Source organism: Vipera ursinii (assembly GCF_947247035.1).
Source record: "Vipera ursinii genome assembly, chromosome: 4".
NCBI lineage: Eukaryota > Metazoa > Chordata > Lepidosauria > Squamata > Viperidae > Vipera > Vipera ursinii.
In genome coordinates this window covers 68,655,242-68,675,932 of record NC_139514.1, presented here as the reverse complement: position 1 = coordinate 68,675,932, position 20,691 = coordinate 68,655,242, and the positions used below count along the sequence as shown (strand labels likewise).

At 40.0% G+C, this 20,691-nt stretch overlaps 1 protein-coding gene across 1 annotated transcript in view; it reads left to right on the top strand.

The window, feature by feature from the left end:
* The window catches only part of GLRA2 (glycine receptor alpha 2), a gene marked incomplete at both ends in the record, with an annotated part of 134,892 nt that extends 130,069 nt beyond the window's left edge, over positions 1-4,823 (top strand). Inside the window, one exon of the mRNA XM_083361287.1 lies at positions 4,539-4,823. Coding sequence (XP_083217413.1) covers positions 4,539-4,823 — 285 coding nt within the window. The remainder of the gene's footprint in view (positions 1-4,538) is intronic.
* Between the last annotated feature and the right edge of the window lie 15,868 nt (positions 4,824-20,691).

Sequence of the window (20,691 nt, the reverse complement as noted above, 5' to 3'; positions counted from 1 at the left end):
TTAGCAATATCTCTGCATTTGATTTCATTTTCCTAAATTAAAACTTAAACATTTGAAACAATACTTTTTCAAATTAAATAAGAATGGTAGAAAATATACAAAATAAATTTGCAACATACTGCTAGTCATATTGAAAATTCTCATAACTAGAAAGAAGTTATGAGCCAATGACCTTTATAGAGTAATAGTTTTATCATTCTTTATTATGTTTTGAAATGAATTACATCTGTCTTGCATTTCATTGGTAAATGTATTCATTCCCTACACTGATCAATATATTTATATACACTTTTGAGCTAGAAAATATAATTATCAAATTTTCAGAGGACAGACAAAAAAGGGAGAAAACAGTATCAAAATTTAGGAGGATCTTGACAAATATTGGGCAACGTAATATAAATCTCAACAAAGAAAAGTGAGGAGTTTTATGTTTAGAAAGGAAAAAAACAAAGCCATGAGTTGGGAGGAAAGGCCATACTGATCAGTGGACAGTAGAACATGTGCAGGGGATATGGGTCCTTTGGTGAATCACAAGCTGAACATGGCCAGAAGTGTGGTATAGCTGCAGAAAATTGCAATCAAAAGAAGAGTGGTGCCAAGATTTTTAAAAAGTCATTGTTTTTCTCTATTTTGCATTGTTCACACTTCAACTACAATCTTTTACCAAGTTCTGGGCAATAGGAAAGACATTGTCAACTTGGAACATATCCATTGGAATGAATATGCTAAAAGTAAGCAGATCTGCAGAGGGGAAGAAGTCTGTAATGAATGGTTGGAGATGTTAGGAATGTTAACTTGGAAAAGAATGTGAAATCATATAGATACCTTCAGGTATTTGAAGACCTGCCATATAGAAAATGGAGCAGAATTGTTCAGAATTATTCTAGAAAAAAGGACAATAATTTAAATTAATAAGTAGATAGATTTTTAGCTGCCCAATTGGAAAAGTTTCCTAATACCAAACAGTGTTCAACAATGGAGCATGTTACATTGGAAGGCAGTAATTTCTCCTTGGCTGGGGGTGTTTAAATAGAGGTTGGAAGGAATATAGTAGTGAATGTCTGCACTGAACAGAATACTGGAACAGGTTTCCAAGATTCTTCTCAACCTTTCAGACTTTGACTCTGCAGAAAGAAAATTCTCTGGTTCATTTTTCCAGCCGGGACTAAACGGTCAGCGCTGAAAGAGATGGACACAAAGCGAAGCAAGCTGCCAGAAAGTGGAACCTTTATTTCTGGAAGCCAAGACACATAGTGACACAGTGATTGGGTTCCAGCCTAGCTAGGTAGCTAGATGGACAAGGGGTACAATCTTTATACCCTTTCTGGGCTATTGAAATTTTGATAAGATTAAGTACAGCTTTTGTTTTTGTAATTTTCCAGCCTGGTCTTTTCCTGGCAGGAAAAGGTTAATCTTATCCCCAGGGAAGGGAGATGTCTCTCTGATGGGTTTCTGTGTGTGGGTGTTTATGTTTATTCAGGGGCTACCTGCAGCCCATTCCTGTGGTTCTTCTTATCCCATTCCTGTGGTTCTTTCTTATCACAATTGTATCTACTTGCTAAGTGGTTCTTGGCTGCCTGCCCAGAGCTATTACTGAGTGAAGTGGGGGAGGAGAAGGGAGGAAAACAAACAAACCAAAAAACTTTCTGATGTACCTTTAATTTTTTGGCTCCTTCCCTTTCGAATATTCCAACAACTCTAAACCAAAATTTGTCTAAAAAAATTTCCTTACTTGTATTCCCAATAGATATGTTTTCTACTTCCTTTATGGACTACTGCCTTGTTGCAGCGAAGGGGCTTGTGTAACTCAATGAAGCTATGAGCTATGCCGTGTAGGCCACCCAAGTTGAACAAGTCATAGCAGAGAGTTCTGACAAAACGTGATCCACTGGAGAAGGAAACGGCAACCCACTCCAGTATCTTTGCCATGAAAACCCTAAGGACAATACGAAAAGGCAAAACGATATGACGCTGGAAGATGAGCCCCTCAGGTCGGAAGGCGTCCAATATGCTACTGGGGAAGAGCAGAGGGCTAGTACTAGTAGCGCCAGAAAGAATGAAGCGACTGGGCCAAAGCTGAAAGGACGCTCAGCTGTGGATATGTTTGGTGGTGAAAGGAAAGTCCGATGCTGTAAAGATTTTTTCTCCATAGGAACCTGGAATGTAAGATCCATGAATCAAGGAAAGCTGGACGTGCTCAAACAAGAGATGACAAGACTGAATATTGACATCTTAGGAATCAGTAAACTAAAATGGACAGGAATGGGTGAATTTAATTCAGATGGCCATCAGGTATACTACTGCGGGCAAGAATCCCTCAGAAGAAATGGAGTAGCCTAGGTCTTCCAAAGCTTTGGTTGGATGTTCTAATGAGAAGATATTATACTGATACTAGGATGATTCAGCAAGCCATTTTAGGTCCATGTAAATTTAAAATTTCATAAAAGATGTACAATAATGTGTAAGAAAAAAGACTTGCCAATAGCAAGGGAATTGCCCACGAAAGGGTGCAGCAAAGAGAAAAACTATTCACAGTGCAAACCAAGGCAGGGATCCTTCAAAGCCAAGTCATGCTAAATTCAATGCCAAAGAAAATAGAACAGAACAGAATAGAACAGCAGGGTTGGAAGGGACCTTATGGGTCATCTAGTCCAACCCCCTACCCAATCAGGAGTCCCTACACCATTTCTGACAGAGGGCAGTTCAGTCTCTTCTTGAAAGCCTCCAGTGATGAAGCACCAACAACATCTGAAGGCAGTCTGTTCCATTGGTTGATTGTTCTCACTGTCAGAAAATTTCTTCTTATTCCCTTGGTTGAATCTCTCCTTGATCAGTTTCCATCTGTTATTCCTTGTCTGGCCTTCAAGTGCTTTGGAAAATAGGCCCCCTCCTCTCTGTGACAGCCTCTCAAATATTGGAATACTGCTATCATGTCTCCCCTGGTCCTTCTCTTCACTAGGCTAGCCATGCCCAGTTCCTGTAACCATTTTTCAAATGCTTTAGCCTCCAGTCCCCTAATCATCTTTGTTGCTCTTCTCTGCACTTTTTGTAGAGTCTCAACATCTTTTTTATAGTGTGGAGACCAAAATTGGTTGCAGTATTCTAGGTGTGGTCTTACTAAAACTTTATAGAGTGGTATTAGTACCTCACATGACCTTGATTGAATCCCTCTGTTGATGCAACTTAGGATTGCATTGGCTTTTTTTGGCTGCTGCAGCACACTGTTGACTCATATTTAATGGATTGTCTACTATGATTCCAAGATCCCTCTCACAATTTCTGCTATTGAACCTGGTCTCACCCAATATATATGTGTAGTTTTGTTTTTTCTTACCTAACTGTAAGACTTTACTTTTCTCTATGTTGAATTTCATTTTCTTAAATAAGGCCCAGTGTTCAAGTCTGTCAAGATCCTTCTGGCTCTTGAGCCTATCATCTAGGGCAGGGGTGTCAAACTCAATTTCATTGAGGGTCGCATCAGCATTGCAGTTGCCCTCAGGGGGCCAGGTGGGCATGGCCAGCTCTACATCATTCGCATCAAGGGTGCCTATGGGGGCCTGGGCAGGAGTGGGACAGATCTGAGGGTCTCTGGCAGAAGGAGGGTCTCTGGGCCAGGGCCAAGGCAGTGGGGGCCGTTCCCTCATTGTTTCCAGGATGGCTTCGCGGGCCACATGAAACCACTTCACAGGCCGGATCCGGCCCCTGGGCCTTGTGTTTGACATGTCTGATCTAGGGTGTTGGCTGTTCCTGCCAGTTTAGTGTCTTCTGCAAATTTCATAAGTTCCCCTTCTATTCCCTCATCTAAGTCATTTATTAATCAAACTATTTGTGAAAAACACTTGGTCATTTGCTGCACAGGTGTAAAACTATTGGATCTGGAATAGCAGCCCTTATACTGCTGGCACTCAGCAAGAGGACAATATAGTTTTAAGTTATCTGTTCTTTTATCAAAAATATATTGGTCTTATCAAAGCAAAGCAATTTCATAAAGCCATCCTATTGGACAACCAGAACCCCAATCTTCTCAACCCTTGAAGGAGGGTCTAAGACATCTTACTGTGGCCAACTTGCCACAGCCAATTCGCTACAGCCAATTTTCCACAGCCAACTTGCAACAGCCAATTTGCTGTGGGACAATTTGCCATGGAACAAGAGTTATACTAACATTGAAGTAATGGTGGAATAGAATAATTAAAGAAAATTACACTATCATTGAAGAAATGGTGGAATAGAATAATTAAATAAATAATACCAAAGGAGAGACAGAATGATATGTAAATGACAAAAAGTAAAATATTTTAAAAATTATTTTAAATACATTGAATTGTTGAATTGTCCTGCACCAAGTTGTCCTGCGGTGATTTGGCCATGGCAATTTGTCCCATGGCAAATTGGCTGTGGTGAGTTGGCCACAACAAGTTGGTCATGGCAAGTTCTTCATTCCATTGAAGGACATCTTAAAGGCATACTGTATAATGGAATTTAGTCAAATTGATTGTTTTTGTTATTTCTCTTAATTTCTTTTGTTATTTCTTCAGGAAGAAGTTGCAGCTCGTGATAGCCAATTTAACTTTGGTGGCTACGGGATGGGCCACTGCCTACAAGTAAAAGATGGCACCACAGTCAAAGCTACACCTCCCAATCCTCCACCACCTCTCATGCCAAAAGATTCAGATTCCATCAAAAAGAAATTTGTGGACCGTGCCAAAAGGATTGATACAATATCCCGCGCTGCTTTCCCACTTGCCTTTCTCATCTTCAACATATTTTACTGGATCACATACAAAATTATACGTCATGAGGATATTCACAAAAATAAGTAACTCTTTGTAAGCTGGGTTTTCTACGCAAAGTGACTTCCTTGTAAATAGTGAAGTGTCTTTTTTTGTCCTTGACACTAAAGGTTTGTTGTCTTGTGATGCTAAACAAGTAATGGGGAACAGTAACCATTGCATAAAATAAGATACATTGATACAAGATTGCTAATTGAGAAGGTACTCTCTATGTGGTTCTTCCAGTATTCTTGCCAAGATCACATACACACAGGGCACATTTGTTCCAAGTTGTCAGTGTGTTTCAGCTCTATTTAAGGAATTCTTAAAAGCATTTGTCATGGGATTGTCTGTAATGGCTGCACTCGTGAGTTTTAAGAGCACCATATTTTTTTCAGGGTAACACTGCTTTCCTTTAGGAAACAAGTACAATACACTACTAAGCTCTCTAGTTAATGGTTAGCACAGAATTCCTCTTTGTCAATGGTAAATTATTTCTACTAATAGGGCATGAGAAGAAGAGCTTTATACTTTAATAACTTTATGGGTGTACATTTTAATATTCTTGCTTTCTTAGAACTGAGGTCCAACTTGCACGGGCTGTGATTAATTTCACTGCTTTCCTCTACACAAATGGCTTGTGTTATGGATAAGGTTCTTGTTTTAAGATGGTGCACTTATTTCAATTTAGTTTTTTTTTTTAAATTAACTACATGCAGCTTAAGGTGCCAAACCATACTTTACGTATAATAATTCTACACCATGTTGTTGATTATGAACTTGTGTCCAAGAGTAGCTCAGTTTAGCATTGAATTTTTATTGCTGATCTCCTTGTAGTTGCGAGTTGATAGCTCTGTACATAAACATGACTTGTTTACAGACCTTGACTTTATATCTTTACTAAAAAAAACAGGTAGGTGTCATTTTAAATACAGTATCATTAACTTACTGAAGAGTTTTAAACTGTATTGTGATTTTCATAACCTATTAACCTTTTGGTGCCTGTGCTATGTGGTCTAAATCCTTGCTATGTGTTTTAAAGTACATATGAAAAGAAAACAATTTTTAAAAACAAACATAAAATAGAAGTATTTTTGCTTATCCAGAAAAAAACCCAACTGTAATATTTAAAACAAAGCAAACATTAAGATTTTACATTTGCAGCTTCCAGTTTAGCGCAGTTGCACAGCAGCTGAGGGATCATGGGGCTCTGCACTCAGGCTGATTTCTGCCTGATAGGGGACCCTAAATGGGCCTGAAGTTGCCCCATAGGGGCAACAAAGAAGGAAGGCAGTCCCACTGGTTGTGGAGAAACAGTGGTCGATCTGATCGGTTTGGGAAAAGCCCTCCAGAAACCAGCAGGAGAAAGGCTAGCTTAACTTCAGAGTCTAGTCCAAGCTAAAAGGTAAAAGGTAAAGGTTCCCCCGCACATGCGTGCTAGTCGTTTCTGACTCTAGGGGCCGGTGCTCATCTCCGTTTCAAAGCTGAAGAGCCAGCGCTTGTCCGAGGACGTCTCCGTGGTCATGTGGCCGGCATGACTAGACGCCAAAGGCGCACGGAACGCTGTTACCTTCCCACCGTAGTGGTCCCTATTTTTCTACTTGCATTTTTACGTGCTTTCGAACTGCTAGGTGGGCAGAAGCTGGGACGAGTAGCAGGCGCTCACTCTGCTACGCGGCACTCGGGATTCGACCCGCCAAACTGCCGACCTTCTGATTGACAAGCTCAGCGTCCTAACCCACTGAGCCACCGCGTCCAAGCTACAAGCAGCCAAAGCCCAAAAGCACTACTTTAAGCTAATTGTAAACAACATGTTTGGAACTGGGTAAGAATAGTGATTTTCTCTCTTCTATTTGAAAAATTAATTCCCTGAAAAAAAAGAAAAACAAAAACCCCAAGAAGCAAAAAAAATCTCTGAAAATGAGGAGGGGAATCTGCCCCACCCTCCTGCAGTGTATTTCTGTTTCAGGGGAAGCAGAAATACACTGAAATGAAATGAATATAATACTTAATTTGGAAAAGTTTGAAATTGGTGGAAATTGTTAAGATTTTCCTTTTAAACCATGAAAATAGAATGAAATAATACAAGTAAACAATTGTCTATTACTGAAAAATGAACTGGTTGTGACACCTAGTGGTAGATGAAAATATACGACAGCAGTTACTCTGTTACAGGAGCTGATAAAGCCCAGGAAAAGATAACTTGCTTTTGATGACCTTCAATGTCTTTATAACAGAACAGCTACGACAAGAGAGAGAGAGAGAGAGAGAGAGAGAGAGAGAGAGAGAGAGAGAGAGAGAGAGAGAGAGAGAGAGAGAGAGAGAGAGAACATTTTGAGCTATTTATAAAGTGAGAATTATAAACTTTAGGGAGGAAAAACTGACCTTTCTGGATTGCAAATACCAACTCAACTGTGACTCTAAAGCTACCTGCAGAGAAAGGAAAACCCTGATTTTTGCTATCTTGGAAAACCAGAAATCTGCAGAAAGAATATATCAAGAAAAAACAAATACTTTCCAGAAGGAGATCTATGCTATGATGAAAGAAATCCAAACAACAATGATCTCAAACCATGCAGAAATTAAAAATAACTTTGAAAATATAAATGAACACATCTCCAATATAACTTTACAATACAAAAATTCTCAGAAAATAAAAATAGAGAGTGAGCAGAAAAAACAGACAATTGAATACGAGACAGAGGAGAGAGGTTTTAAGATGGATCTTAACAATACAAGAATATATGATTTAACCCAAATGGGAAAAAGATAACCTATACTCTAAGACACAGGTCTGCAACCCACAGCTCTGGAGCCGCATGCAGCTCTTTCAGCCGTCTCCTGCGGCTCCCAGTCCTCTGCCACATGCAGTCCAAAAAAAAAAAGTGGGACTAAAAAAGTTCAACCAATCAATTCAAATATGCAGGGTAGGTGCATATCTCGCCTTGGCTCCACTATTCAGTCAAACCCTGTTCTGCGCATGCACGCATGTATGCACATGTGCACACATTTTTTGTGGCTCCCAGTTTTTACTTTTGTGAGGGAACCGGTTCCGAGTGGCTCTTTCACTGTTTCAGGTTGTTGACCCCTGCTCTAAGATCACAAAATAAGTTTGAGGACAAGAAAAAAGATTTAACAAAATGGAGAACTACAACAACTTGAGAGACACAAAATGATAAATAAAATCAAGAAAGAAAGGAAAAGATTCTCAATGAATACAAAGGGATGAAATCTTCTTATAAAACATCTTACCTATTTTGTCTTTTGTACCTGCAACAACACTTACAAGATTATGGGAAGATTCTTTGATTCAGCAAAGCATATTGATCAGGAAAGATGTTTGGCAAAAAAAAAGGCTAAAATGAGAATTAAGAAATTAGATGGTGGGATTTACCAGAGGTAATATTTAAAAATTAAACATCTGTTTCAATATGGTTGAAGAAATAGAAAGATTTTGGATATAAATGTAGATTAGTTTAAAAGGGATGAACCCTCCAATTAATACAGTATTTTTTCTTCCTTTTTTTCTTTTGTGTTTTATTTTTTGACATGAGAAATATAAAAATGTTGGGATGGTTTGTATAAAAGAAATGTTTTCTTTGGGTTTTTTTCCTTTTTCTTTTTTTTTTAATATATGAATAATGTAAAAGTGTTGGGATGGCTTGTATGAGAAAAAAGTGTAACTAAATTGAGAAAATCTTATACCAGTAAGAATGTTTTGAATATTGGAGAAAACAAATTTAAATAAGAATTTTGTAAACAGGATCTATGATGAGGCAATCAAGATAATCAATTAGAAAAGAAGTTTTATATTGATGTGGTTAGTATTTGCAGAAATATGAGAAATGTTTATATTTAATTGTCATTTATTCAAATAATAAGAAATTTATTCATTTAAGGTTGGCAAAAAAGAATATTATTGGAAGAAGAGAAAATCAAGCAAAGTCATTACATGGACTATAGAATTATAGAAATTAATTGTTATTGATTGTTTTTAAATACTAACCAAGACAACACACTGTTTACCAAATATTAAGGTGATTATGTTAAAAATCAGTAAAACATATTTTTAAAAAAAGATTTTACATTTGCTGTAAAAATTATTACAGAAAAGATAATTGTTCAATTTCAATAAAATTAAGTGTACCATTCATTTTTGTTCATTATTCTTTCCTATTATGCAGTCCCTAAATGATGGTGCATCAGGTCAAGTGTAATTTTGTTATTAGGGTTTTTAGTATTTAAATTTTAACTTTTATGTGTTGATGCCTTATAAGTCACTTAGAATCTTTGGAAATGGAATGGCATATAAATTAATGTAATAAATAAATTACTGCTTTTCTCATAAAAAAATACATGTAAACCATCAGATATACAAATATACAGAAAACTTCATCCCACGATCTTACAAGAGTATTTTTAAGTATAGAAAAGTACAAACTCATGATTTATTTCATAGCTTGTTAATTGGTATCAACATGTCAAAGAATCCTGGGAATTACAACTGTTGAAAAGCTTTACTTCCTGAAATGTATACTTTAAAACTTGGTTTTTCTATGGCAAGTAGGGTTATTGTTTCAGAGACATTTCCTTACTTAAACAGAGAAACAGAATGACCATGGGTAGGCAAAAAAAATGTGAGAATGGGTATGTCTATGGAGATTCTCAGTTATCCAGGCCATGGTTGTCCCAAAGGTACTTTTTCAAAAGGCAACTGGACATTCTTTGTTTTTCCTTGAAGACATTTTGCTTCTCATCTAAGAAGCTTCTTCAGTGAGAATGGGAATTGACCTCCAGCTTCTTGCCAATTTCCCCATTGAGTTTCCTTGTGGTAACCTGGCAGAGTGTTGAGCAGGGATCATGTGTGATTCAGTGCAAACAAAAAGACAGAGTCCAGATCTCTCTTGATAAATGAAACATTTTTATTCAGCTGAACAAAGGTAGGTCGTCCAATAAGATTGGAAGAATCCTAAATGAAGTTTTTAGCAAGTGTATATAGATTTCTTACCAAAGGTCTTAACATCAGCAGAGGGGACATTCATATTTAGTTGTTCCCTCCAACTGTACAAGAATAGGAAGTATGTCCTCTTGAGAAGCTTTCCCAATTACAGTGAGGAACATGGGAAACCCATCAGGGCTATCATACTATTGGAATATTATATGCTTACAATGAATTTAAATTAAGAAATGCCATTGTATAAAGGCTGGGTCCAACAAAAGTAAATAAGTTATGATGTAGTAAAACCCTTGTAAAGGTATATAGCCTATGCATAGAAAAACATATCTGTTTTACCTCTAGATAAAGATATATCTCTTTAACTATAAAGTGGCACCTGCTTTAACTCTAAGGAAACATTTACTTACATTCCATTCCGTTAATAATGTTTGGCTAAATCTCTAAACTACAAAACTCTGTAAAAAAGGAGACAAGGAGCCGTTCTTTACATCTGCCCATCCAAGGCTACTTGATAACTTTGGACTGAATAAATATTTTCCCTGAACTCCACTGATCATCCAGTGATTTTATGTATGTATTATATCTTGTTTTGTTTTGTTTTAATATTTAATTCTGGTCTGTGACTGTAATAAAAGTTTGTTTGATTGATATGGATTACCCAGCTTAGAAACAAACTAGAGAAAAGGAGTCTGATGCATCTCCAAAAGAATTTTAAAACAAAATGCATATGTGATAGAAGGAGTATCCTCTCTAGGGTGCAAAACTCTGGATGTTAAGGATTTTTAGTATTTCTTTTATGATACTTTTGCAGCTCAGGTATGTTAGGTATTGCCATTAATGGGCAATTACAAATTGGGAATCTTTCATTTGAAAACAGAAAAAGGATTCCCAGAACTAAAGAAAAGGAAATATAATTCTTCTGAGAAACCCAACTATATAAGCACTCTTGAGACAACTAGCCTTTTAGGTAATCCTCAATTTACGACCATTCATTTAACAACAGTTCAAAAATATTGACCTTGGAAAAAATTACTTACAACCTATACAACTGTCACACCACTCCCATGTCATGTGGCAGTTGGCAACTGGCTCACATTAATAACCAGTTGTGGAGGGGGGGAGGAGTCTTCAACGGCTTGATTTTGATGCACCTAGTTTGACTTCTCCCGACCCTTTCATTGTGCCTTTCCTGCTTAGAGGTGGTGACTGTGCTGCTCTTCATCAGAGGAATTGGTGCCAGACACTCAGCTGCTTGGTGCCCTTGCTGGCCACACTGGTAGCACTTAATAGGCGCCCCAGCTGGTACTCTGGGGACACTGGCCATGGAAGTTGCTGCTGGATGCCATCTGAACTGATGTCTCTCCTGACTGCGCCTTGGCTTTGATTCAACAGCATGGGGTTTCTTGTAGCGACCCAATTCAATATCAAGAATCACTGCCATTCGATGCCACTCACAAAGCTGCTTGAGGATCCCCCAGTAGGCGCAGGCATTGAACAGTTCACAGTCTAATCCTTCCATGAAGTGGTAGATGAGAGATCATTCTGGCCACTGCCTTAATCTGCTAGTGGCCCTTCAGAACTCTCAAACAAATTATTTCACCAGTCAGCCCCTCTGCTTCAGATTGTGGATCTCTATCTCTGCTTAACATTAAGAAAACCAAGATCATGGCATCCGGCCCTCTCAATTCCTGGCAAATAGATGGGGAAGAAATGGAGGTAGTGACAGATTTTATTTTCCTGGGCTCCAAGATCACCGCAGATGGGGACTGTAGCCAAGTAATTAAAAGACACAAAAAAGCAGAGACATCACCCTGCCAACAAAAATGTGTATAATCAAGGCCATGGTCTTCCCAATTGGAATGTATTGCTGTGAAAGTTGGACCATAAGAAAGGCTAAGCGTCAAAGAATTGAGGCCTTTGAACTAGGGTGCTGGAGAAGACTCCTACGAGTCCCTTGGACTGCAAGACGTTCAAACCGGTCAGTCCTAGAGGAGATCAACCCTGACTGCTCTTTAGAAGGCCAGATCCTGAAGTTGAAACTCAAATACTTTGGCCACCTAATGAGAAAGAAGGACTCACTGGAGAAGAGCCTAATGCTGGGAAAGATTGACGGCAATAGAAGAAGGGGACGACAGAGAATGAGGTTTGCTGGATGGAGTCACTGAAGCAGTCGGTGTGAGCTTAAATGAACTCCAGGAAATGGCAGAGGACAGGAAGGTCTGAAGGAATGTTGTCCATGGGGTCGCGATGGGTCGGACATGACTTTGCAACTAACAACAACAACAATTTCTGCTTTCAGGACTTGGAAGTTATCTTCAAATCTGGCTCTCAGTTCCTCCAGGAAAAGGTTTATGTTTCCCAGTTCCAGTGCATCTTCCTCATAAAGGCTGGTCATCCATTCCACAGCTTCCCCCTCAAGGTTCGTGGCTATCACGTTCACTATCACCCTGTTGTCAGGGTAACAATAATGTAGCAATCCAGGTGAGCCCACACATGATTCAAGAAGAAAAGCAGCTTGTCTGGGTCCCCATCAAAAGTAGCCTTGATTGGCAAAGGGTCCACTGGGGGTGGAGGTGCCCAGTACAACAGGCACCATCTGTACTGTTGGTACTGACCTTGTGAGTGATGTTGAGCCCATCTCTGGAATTGTCTCGGTTGACCCATGGGGCTTGCTGCTTGCCAGCAGTGGGGAGGGCTTGGCCTTGGTGCTGCTGCTGCTGATCTGGGGAGTAGTAAAGCTGCATGGGCCATTATAATCAGGCTTTGGGTTTGCTGGACAGGGAGTGGCTGCGTGGCGCTGGCTTCAGTTCCATTTGAGACATTGTACCATGCAACCAGGGCAGCCCCCTTGACTTCCTGCCAGTTGAACTTCTCCTTACGTTTCTTGACTGAAAGCCCATGGATCGCCATCAGGTACTCCCATGCTCTCAACTCATCTCCACCCGCTCATCTTTTCACCTTCCATTTAGCGTTATAGGAAGAAATCAAGGGGAATTCGGCTTCAACCACCTTAGGAATGTGCCTATGTTGGAGCTCTTCCTCTGCTCGGTACAGGTCTCTGGTAGCCAGTAGAGCCTCCTGAAGTGACGACTGGCCAGGCTTGTTGACTCGGACCTTCAGGCAAGCTCCAGACAGCAGAATTCCATCACCAGTCTGGGTTGTCACCCGTGCCCCCTCCACAGGGGTTGTGCTGGGAGTAGATGATTCCACCCTATTCTCCATCCTGGGATTCTCCGAGTCTTCACCATCCTTCCAAAAGAATCAAGTAAGTGGTCAGGCTCAGGACCCCATAGTTCTCTCTATGATAGCTCTCTATCCTGAAGCAGGAAAGATGTTTTAGTAGAGTTGGTTTAATGTCAAGGTTCCAAATAATGAAACCAAATAAAGTAGAATTCTGAGGCTTGAGAATTCCTCAAAGAACATATTCATTGGACACATAGTATTGGCACTATCAAAAGTGAAACCAATTCTAAACTTTCTCCCAGAGATTCAAAGTAATTAAATTTAACAATTCCCTCCCTTCTATTATGCAACTTATCACATTATCCAATAAGTGTATTTGGTGGTCTTCTTGACAGTTCTTCTCTCCACCTTCAGGGTCTGGTGAGAATGACCTTGGTTCCCATGGGATCTAATAGTCTAATAAAAGTAAAAGCAACCTGATTTTCCCCCCACACCTCTTTATGTGGCATCTGAGAACAAATGACAAATATGGCATCAGCTAGGTTCATTTCAGAAGTTAACAATATATTTATAATACATTTTGCCAGAATTCATATTTGTCTGATTGCAGAATTGTCTATTTAAAATAATGGTAACTTGAAAGCTTGGCCCATTTAACTCCCATTCTTAAACTTAGTTTTTAATTTAAATACTAAGTGATCAGTAGATTTTGTTTACCAAGAGCCAGCAAAATAATAATATTTGGGGGTTTTTTATTTTCTGTTTCTCTATTTCTTTTCATAAGCAATTTGTCAAGGTTCCAACTGATGGAACCAAATAAATTAGAACTCCGAGGCAAGAGATTTCCTCAAAGAACATGTTTATTGGATACATAATGTTGGGATGGTCAAATGTGAAACCAAATCTAAAATCCCCCCAAGAATTCAGAGTAATTAAATGTAATAATTCCCACCACCCACCCCCTTATTTAGCTACTGTATAAATCACATTCTCCAATAGAACTACTTGGTGGGCTTTCTAACAGAATGTCCCTCCTTCTCCATTACAGTGTGGAAATGACTTTGGTTCCCACAGGATCTAATGTTTAGACTAGCAGAAATACCTCCCTTTCCTGTGGCAACCTAGAGCAACAAAGAAGGCTGCAGCCAGGTTCAATGTACTTAACACTATTATTTTTTTCCACATGAAAGAGCAACATTTTTTGTTATGAAAACTGTGTGAGATAGGTTAAAATTAAGGATAATAACTTGTCAGTGTTTTATAACTAAACAGGAATGTGAAGCCACTGTATGGCTGTGTTCACATGATGCATTTATGTCCCTCTTGGTTAAGACCTTTCAGATGTTATGTGATAACTGGATCCATGAGGAAGTTAACTGTTACTATGACATAGGGGGAAGGGTCCATCAGCTTTGAAAAGTAGTATCCACTCTTTCTTAAAGAAGCAATTATTGGATCCAACAAGACAATTTTAATTGGTGTCCATTTCTTAGAGAAGTTTACTGAGCAACCCATAGGCTTGTGGTTCCAAAGGACCTAAATAAACCAGATTGTCTAGACCCGTTACAATTTGATTTCAGACAGAATTATAGTACCGAGATTGCATTGATTTCACCTTGTTAATGATCAGTAGTGTGCTTGGGATAAGGGTGGTGCATCAGTCCTGACCTTCCTTGATCTTTCAGAAGGTCTCCTTCCTTCCTTCAGCTTTCATGTTCAATATCCACATTAAAAACCACTGGATGAGGGCATCCATCAATATAGAGTGAGGTATTATCAATACTCTGATGTTACTCTGATGCTACTTAGTTATATAACTTGGTCCATGGCATTTCAAATGAGGCTGTCAAGGTTCTTTTCTAAGGCCTGGAGACTGTGGAGATCTGGATAGGGAAGAACAGGCTTAACCCTAATAAGACCTAGTGGTTATGGGTTTTAGGGACTTCCCAAATTTGGATATTTGGGAATGAGGTAGCAACCTCAAAGACAGAGATGGTAAATAATTTGGGGGTTCTGTTGGACTCAGGGCTGATGTTCAATAGTTATGGCCAAGAAAGACTTTGCATTTGTGTGTCAGTTGCAACTTTTCCTGGATTGAGAGACTTATTTATACTTACCTTAGTCACTTTCTAGTTGGACTATTGCAATGAATGATACATATGGTCATCTTGAAGCACATCTGGAAGCTGCAAATAGTCCATATGCCATTTTGGGTGTACCACAGTACATCCATATAACACTGCTTTGTAAATTGCACTGGCTCAGTTAGGTTTTCAGGTGTAATTTAAAGTGCTAGTTGTTACCTGGCATGGTACAGGGCCAGAATGCTTGCAGGATGCCTGTCTACAACTGTTTATGCCCATTTCAACAGCTCTGGCATGAAGGCCATGCTATGGGTCTTTTCTGTGAATCAATGTCATGTAGAATAATTCAGGAGATAGGATTTTTGCTTGTTGCACTTGCCCTACAGAACCAATTTGGATGGTTGTGGCCTTGTATAAATCTAAATATTTAGCCTTACATAAATCTTTAAGGAATGCTAGCCATGTTATTAGCTGAGCCCAGTATATATTATAGTAAGTTATGGGCCTTTCCCATGAACCTTGGTTGCATTTTATTATTGAATCTTGGGTTTCCCAGTTTAATTTCCAACATATTGCAAATATCAGCTTTAGAAGCATAGGCTTTGGCAAGAGAAGGGGAGTGCAGAATAGTCTTCACACACACCTTCTGAATTTTTACCTACTGCTTCAACATTACCTGGAGAAGGTATACAAATTTATACAAATATTTCCTTCCTGATCCTGCCATCATATGTAATATGGTACTTTTCCAAATTCAAGAACATTAACCTGCTCTAATATAAACAAAATACATCCAAAAATATTTAGTGGAAATGTAATTAAGAAAAAACTGGCTTTCAAATAGTACCATCCTTCATTGGTTCACAGCCTTATTTTTAAGCAATCTTTCAACTTATTATTATGAAGACCCTAGCAAAAGATGCATTTTCTCCCAGATTTTTGTAGGACAGCACACACACCCCACCAGAGAAAGAAACATTTTGGGAAATATTAAACAGGCAGATCTTCCCCAAAAGAATAATGGAGAATATATTTTTTTTAAAAAGGCAGAAACTTCTCCCTCCCGCCAGCCAGAAACTCAGCAGAAACCAGGTCTGTAGAAACGCAGATGTGATAATCCTTTCAGAAAGGCTGGAGCCTGGAAGCTTGGAGCTCATGAGATTAGAAAGACAAAAGATCCCTAGAATCAACAATCCCTCACCCCAAAAAATCCAACAAAGGACATAGTCATCAGCCACAGCCCCAGGGAAGCAGGATATGACCTTTGGGACATAATAGGATTAACCCACCAATACCAGAAAGGCACATTGAACCTCAGGTCAAAGTTCATGCAACAGGAAGAACTCTAAACACAAAAGCCCAAGAAGGTGTAAAAACCCACCACTCCCTGCTACATGTGGTCAGCTGCTCCAGAGCCTCATGTCTTGTGGTTCTGCTCTTCAATAAACTACAACCTTCTTTCTAAAGCAGTGTCCATTTTGTTTATTCCCAACTTGGACTGGACCCTGATGAAGACTTTTCTTTCAACACTTTCTTTCAAATTCAGCCTATACCACAAAAATCATGTTTTTATTCAGGTAGTTAGCTAGTTACCATTGATTCATTTGGAATTCCTTGTGATTGCCTGGACAAATACTAGCCAGAAAGGAGGCAATGACTTGTTCCCACCAATATTTTATAGTCCTTCAAATGACATGTCAGGAATTTCTTCTGCTATAAAGTATCCATTATCTCCCTTTTATTACTTTCTTCAATCTTGCCAAATTGAGAGTTTGTTCTAGTCTAGGGGTGAGGAACAATTGCTCTTTTATGGCTTGTGGACTTAAACTCCCAGAATTCCTGAGCCAATAACCCTGTTCTAGTCCATCATTTATATGCAACACATGACCAAAGCCTGTGTATTTCAAATTGTTAGCATTGCCTTAAGGGAATAATCAGTCCTGATTTACAGTATATGAGGATTAATTGCTTGGTTCTTGTAGAAACCATTATACTTTTAATAAAAATCTCTAGATCTTTTTAATAAAAATCTCTAGATTCAAAACAGTTTTGTCTATCTTTCTTTCCTCACCTTTTCTCAGAAACCATGTTGTGTAGCCGGTTCTTTGCAGGTATTGAGCGAGACGGAAGGTTCAAAACAGCAACATGCTTTATTGAAGGTTAGAACAAACAGAAGCAACAAGGGAGCTGCTGTGCAGCTATTTATATGGTTGGCCAATAGGCAGTGACCAATAGGTTTGAAGCTAAGGTTTCCCACCCAAAGACCTACTTAGCTGGCTGGAGACAACCAGTCTGGGCCGGCTAGCAACCATTACAAGTATACATGTGAACTAGTATTAGCAATTGAATTAGCAAACAGTGCAACTCCAAACACTTACAATATATATACAACCCAATACATTACACCCATTCCCCCTGGATGGTACACACATTCATTTGGTTACAAAATCTTGAAGATAATTTGGGGGTCTTTGGGCTTGTTCTGAGCATTGGGGGGTTGTCAGAATCTCCCGGTCTACCGGTTCGTCTGCCGTGCTGGGTAGACCTGGGCTCTGTTGTTCGGTGGAGTCAAGACAGCTCAAGTCTCTTTGGCTGGCCTGTCCCGGTCAGCCCAGCACAAAGTCTGATAGTGCCACTAAGTTGGCATGGCTGCTGCTGGGTGTCAGGTGACTGCCCAGCCCCTGCGGTTCAGTCGGGGGAAGTGATTTTATGGCCCTGTCCCCATTCTTCCGCGTAAAATGTTTCAGAGCATCCGAACTGCTCTGCTGAAGTATGAGGCTGTGGACCCCAGGTCTGTTCCCCTTGGGAGTCCTGGGCCAATGACTGCTCCGTTAGTCGCCGGCACAACTGATCAACATGTTGGCAAATGACTTGCCCATCTTCCAAGACCACCTCGTAGGAGAGTGGTCCTGACACTTTAACAACGTTTGCTGGCACCCATAACTGCCCTTGCCTGTAGTTCCGAGTCCAAACCCAGTCTCCCACCTGTAAGTGCCTAGGTGTCTTTGGACGTGCCGTGTCGAAGGCCACTCTATTGGGTTGCAGCCTGTCCAATTTTGTTATTAGTCTCTTGCCCCAACACAGCTCTGCAGGTCTCTTACCTGTAGCCAACCTGTGGTGCTAGTCCCCTGTAGTAAGGCATTTAAGGGACTCTTTGGTTGTGCAAACCATCTGTTCTGCTTACCCGTTCGACGACGGATGAAAAGGAGCCAATGTGAGATTGGCCCTGAGGAAGGCCTGGAACTCTGACACGGTGAACTGGGCTCCGTTGTCAGATACTAAGATGTCCAGTAGCCCATGCATTGCAAACAGTGACCACAACACATGGATGATCCTTGCAGTGGTCATATTGGGAATTGGAACCACCTCCAACCATTTAGAGTGGGTATCGACCACTATTAAAAACAATTGTCCCTGAAAAGGCCCGGCGAAATCTACGTGGATTCTTGACCACGGTGTGTGCGTTTTCTCCCATTGATGGACAGGGGCCTGCAGCATCTCTGATCTGAACTGTTGACACGTGTAACACCTGTGTACTTGGGCCTCAATAGCTTTATCTAGCCCTGGCCACCAGAGGTAGCTCCTCAACAGTGCCTTCATCCGGATGATGCCTGGATGGCCTTCGTGCAGAGACTGTAGAACCCTGGGCCTGAGTGAACTGGGGACTACAACCCTGCTATCCCAAAGGATGTACCCCTTGTGAGCCAAAAGCTTGTTTTTCTGGCTGAAGAAACTCTGGAACTCAGGGTCCCCACTATTTTCCAGCCACCCTGTATGAATCCAAGACAACACGTGATTTAGGATTTTGTCAGCTGCCGTTTCTGCAGCGGCATCTCCCGCATGTAGGGGAAACTCTGGCAAGTCTTGAATTGCTAAAATGCATGCAACTGGAGCCAGATTGGGCTCCACATGTGGCAATGGCAATCTGCTAAGGCCATCTGTGTGTCCCATCTCTTTGTCAGGTTTGTGAACCAGCCTGTAGTTGTAGGCCGAAAGGAAGATAGACCACCTCAACATTTGTGGCAACAGAATTTGAGGTGTCTGCTTGTCCATTGTGAACAAGCCTAGCAAGGGCTTGTGGTCAGTAAAGACCGTGAACTGCCTCCCATATAAATAGTCATGGAACTTCTTAACCCCGGCTACAATGGCCAAAGCCTCTTTGTCAATTTGCGCGTAATTGTGCTCCACTGAGGACAAGGTCCTCGAGTAAGAGGTGATGGGTGACTGTCTCCCATCCACTGATAAGTGACTCAGCAAAGCTCCAACCCCGTATGGGGACACATCACACGCGATGCAAACTGGCAGCTTTTCGTTAAAGTGCTTGAGCACCATGTTCGAGGACAACAATGCCTTTACTGCCTGAAAACTCCTTTCATGCAGCTTGGTCCACTGCCATGGAGAATTTTTGTCTAAGAGCCAGTGTAGCGGCTCTGCCACTGCAGCCTTGTTGGGGAGGGATGAATGATAAAAATTCAGGAGGCCCAAGAAGGCTTGAAGCTCTCCCTTGGACCTGGGGCTTGGTGCCAGCTGAATCGCTTTCAGCTTTGACTCTGCAAGATGGATGCCCACAGCATCGATTCAAAACCCAAGGAATTCATTGAAGGTCAGAACAAACAGAAACAACAAGGGAGCTTCTGTGCAGCTATTTATACAGTTGGCCGATAGGCGGCGACCAAGAGGTTTGAACCTAAGGTTTCTTGCCCAAAGTCCTACTTAGCCAGCTGGAGACAACCAGTCTGGGCTGGCTAGCAACTGTTACAACTATACACCTGAACTAGTATTAGCAATTGAATTAGCAAACAGTGCAACTCCAGCAAACACTTACAACATATATAAAACCCAATACATTACTCCATCTTTCATATTTTACCATTGAATAGACCACTGTCTTTAGTACTTGGTTCTTTGTTATGTTTTATCTTTCATGATTTTGCCTATAGTAAGTATATCTTTACCTTTCTTCCTACAATTAATTTTTCTATATTTCTTTCTCTCTCATTATTTGCCTTAAGTTAGTGACTTGAATTAGTGTCTCTCTTCTCTTTTCTGAAACTTGTTCATTTGGCATTTTTCTCTCCACATGTGGCTTTATTATTCTTTATAAGATCTTGAGTAAATTTTCCTCACATGAGGAACATGGTCATTCACAGCAAAGTCAACAGAACCATAATGAAGGACCCAGCACTTAACATGTATTGTATGAAGTGAGAGAGCTTCCATTGCTCCAGTCTTGCCCAACATTTTAATACTGTAGACCCTCTGAGGGACATCTTTGCATGAGGAATTGGTTTAGCTTCCCAGGTTTAGAACTACCTGGTGGGTCTTCAATTAGTTTTAAACTAAAAATAGAAAGTTTACTTTAAATATTTTTAAACATTTTTATGGTTTCTGGGATATAAAAAATAAATTTAAAATGCATTTATTTTTTATGTATGTATGTATGTATGTATGTATGTATGTATGTAACTGAAAGAGCATTATATATAAGAAAGAGGAGATAAATTTCTTGGAATATTTAATAATTATTGATACTATGTTAACACCGGCAATTCTTACTGGAAAATCTTTTTTCCAACCTAGAAAATTATAACCTGTAGTAAGTAAGCAAGTAAGTAAGCTTACTTACTTACTTACTTACTTGCTTACTTACTTACTTACTTACTTACTACAGGTTATAATTTTCTAGGTTGGAAAA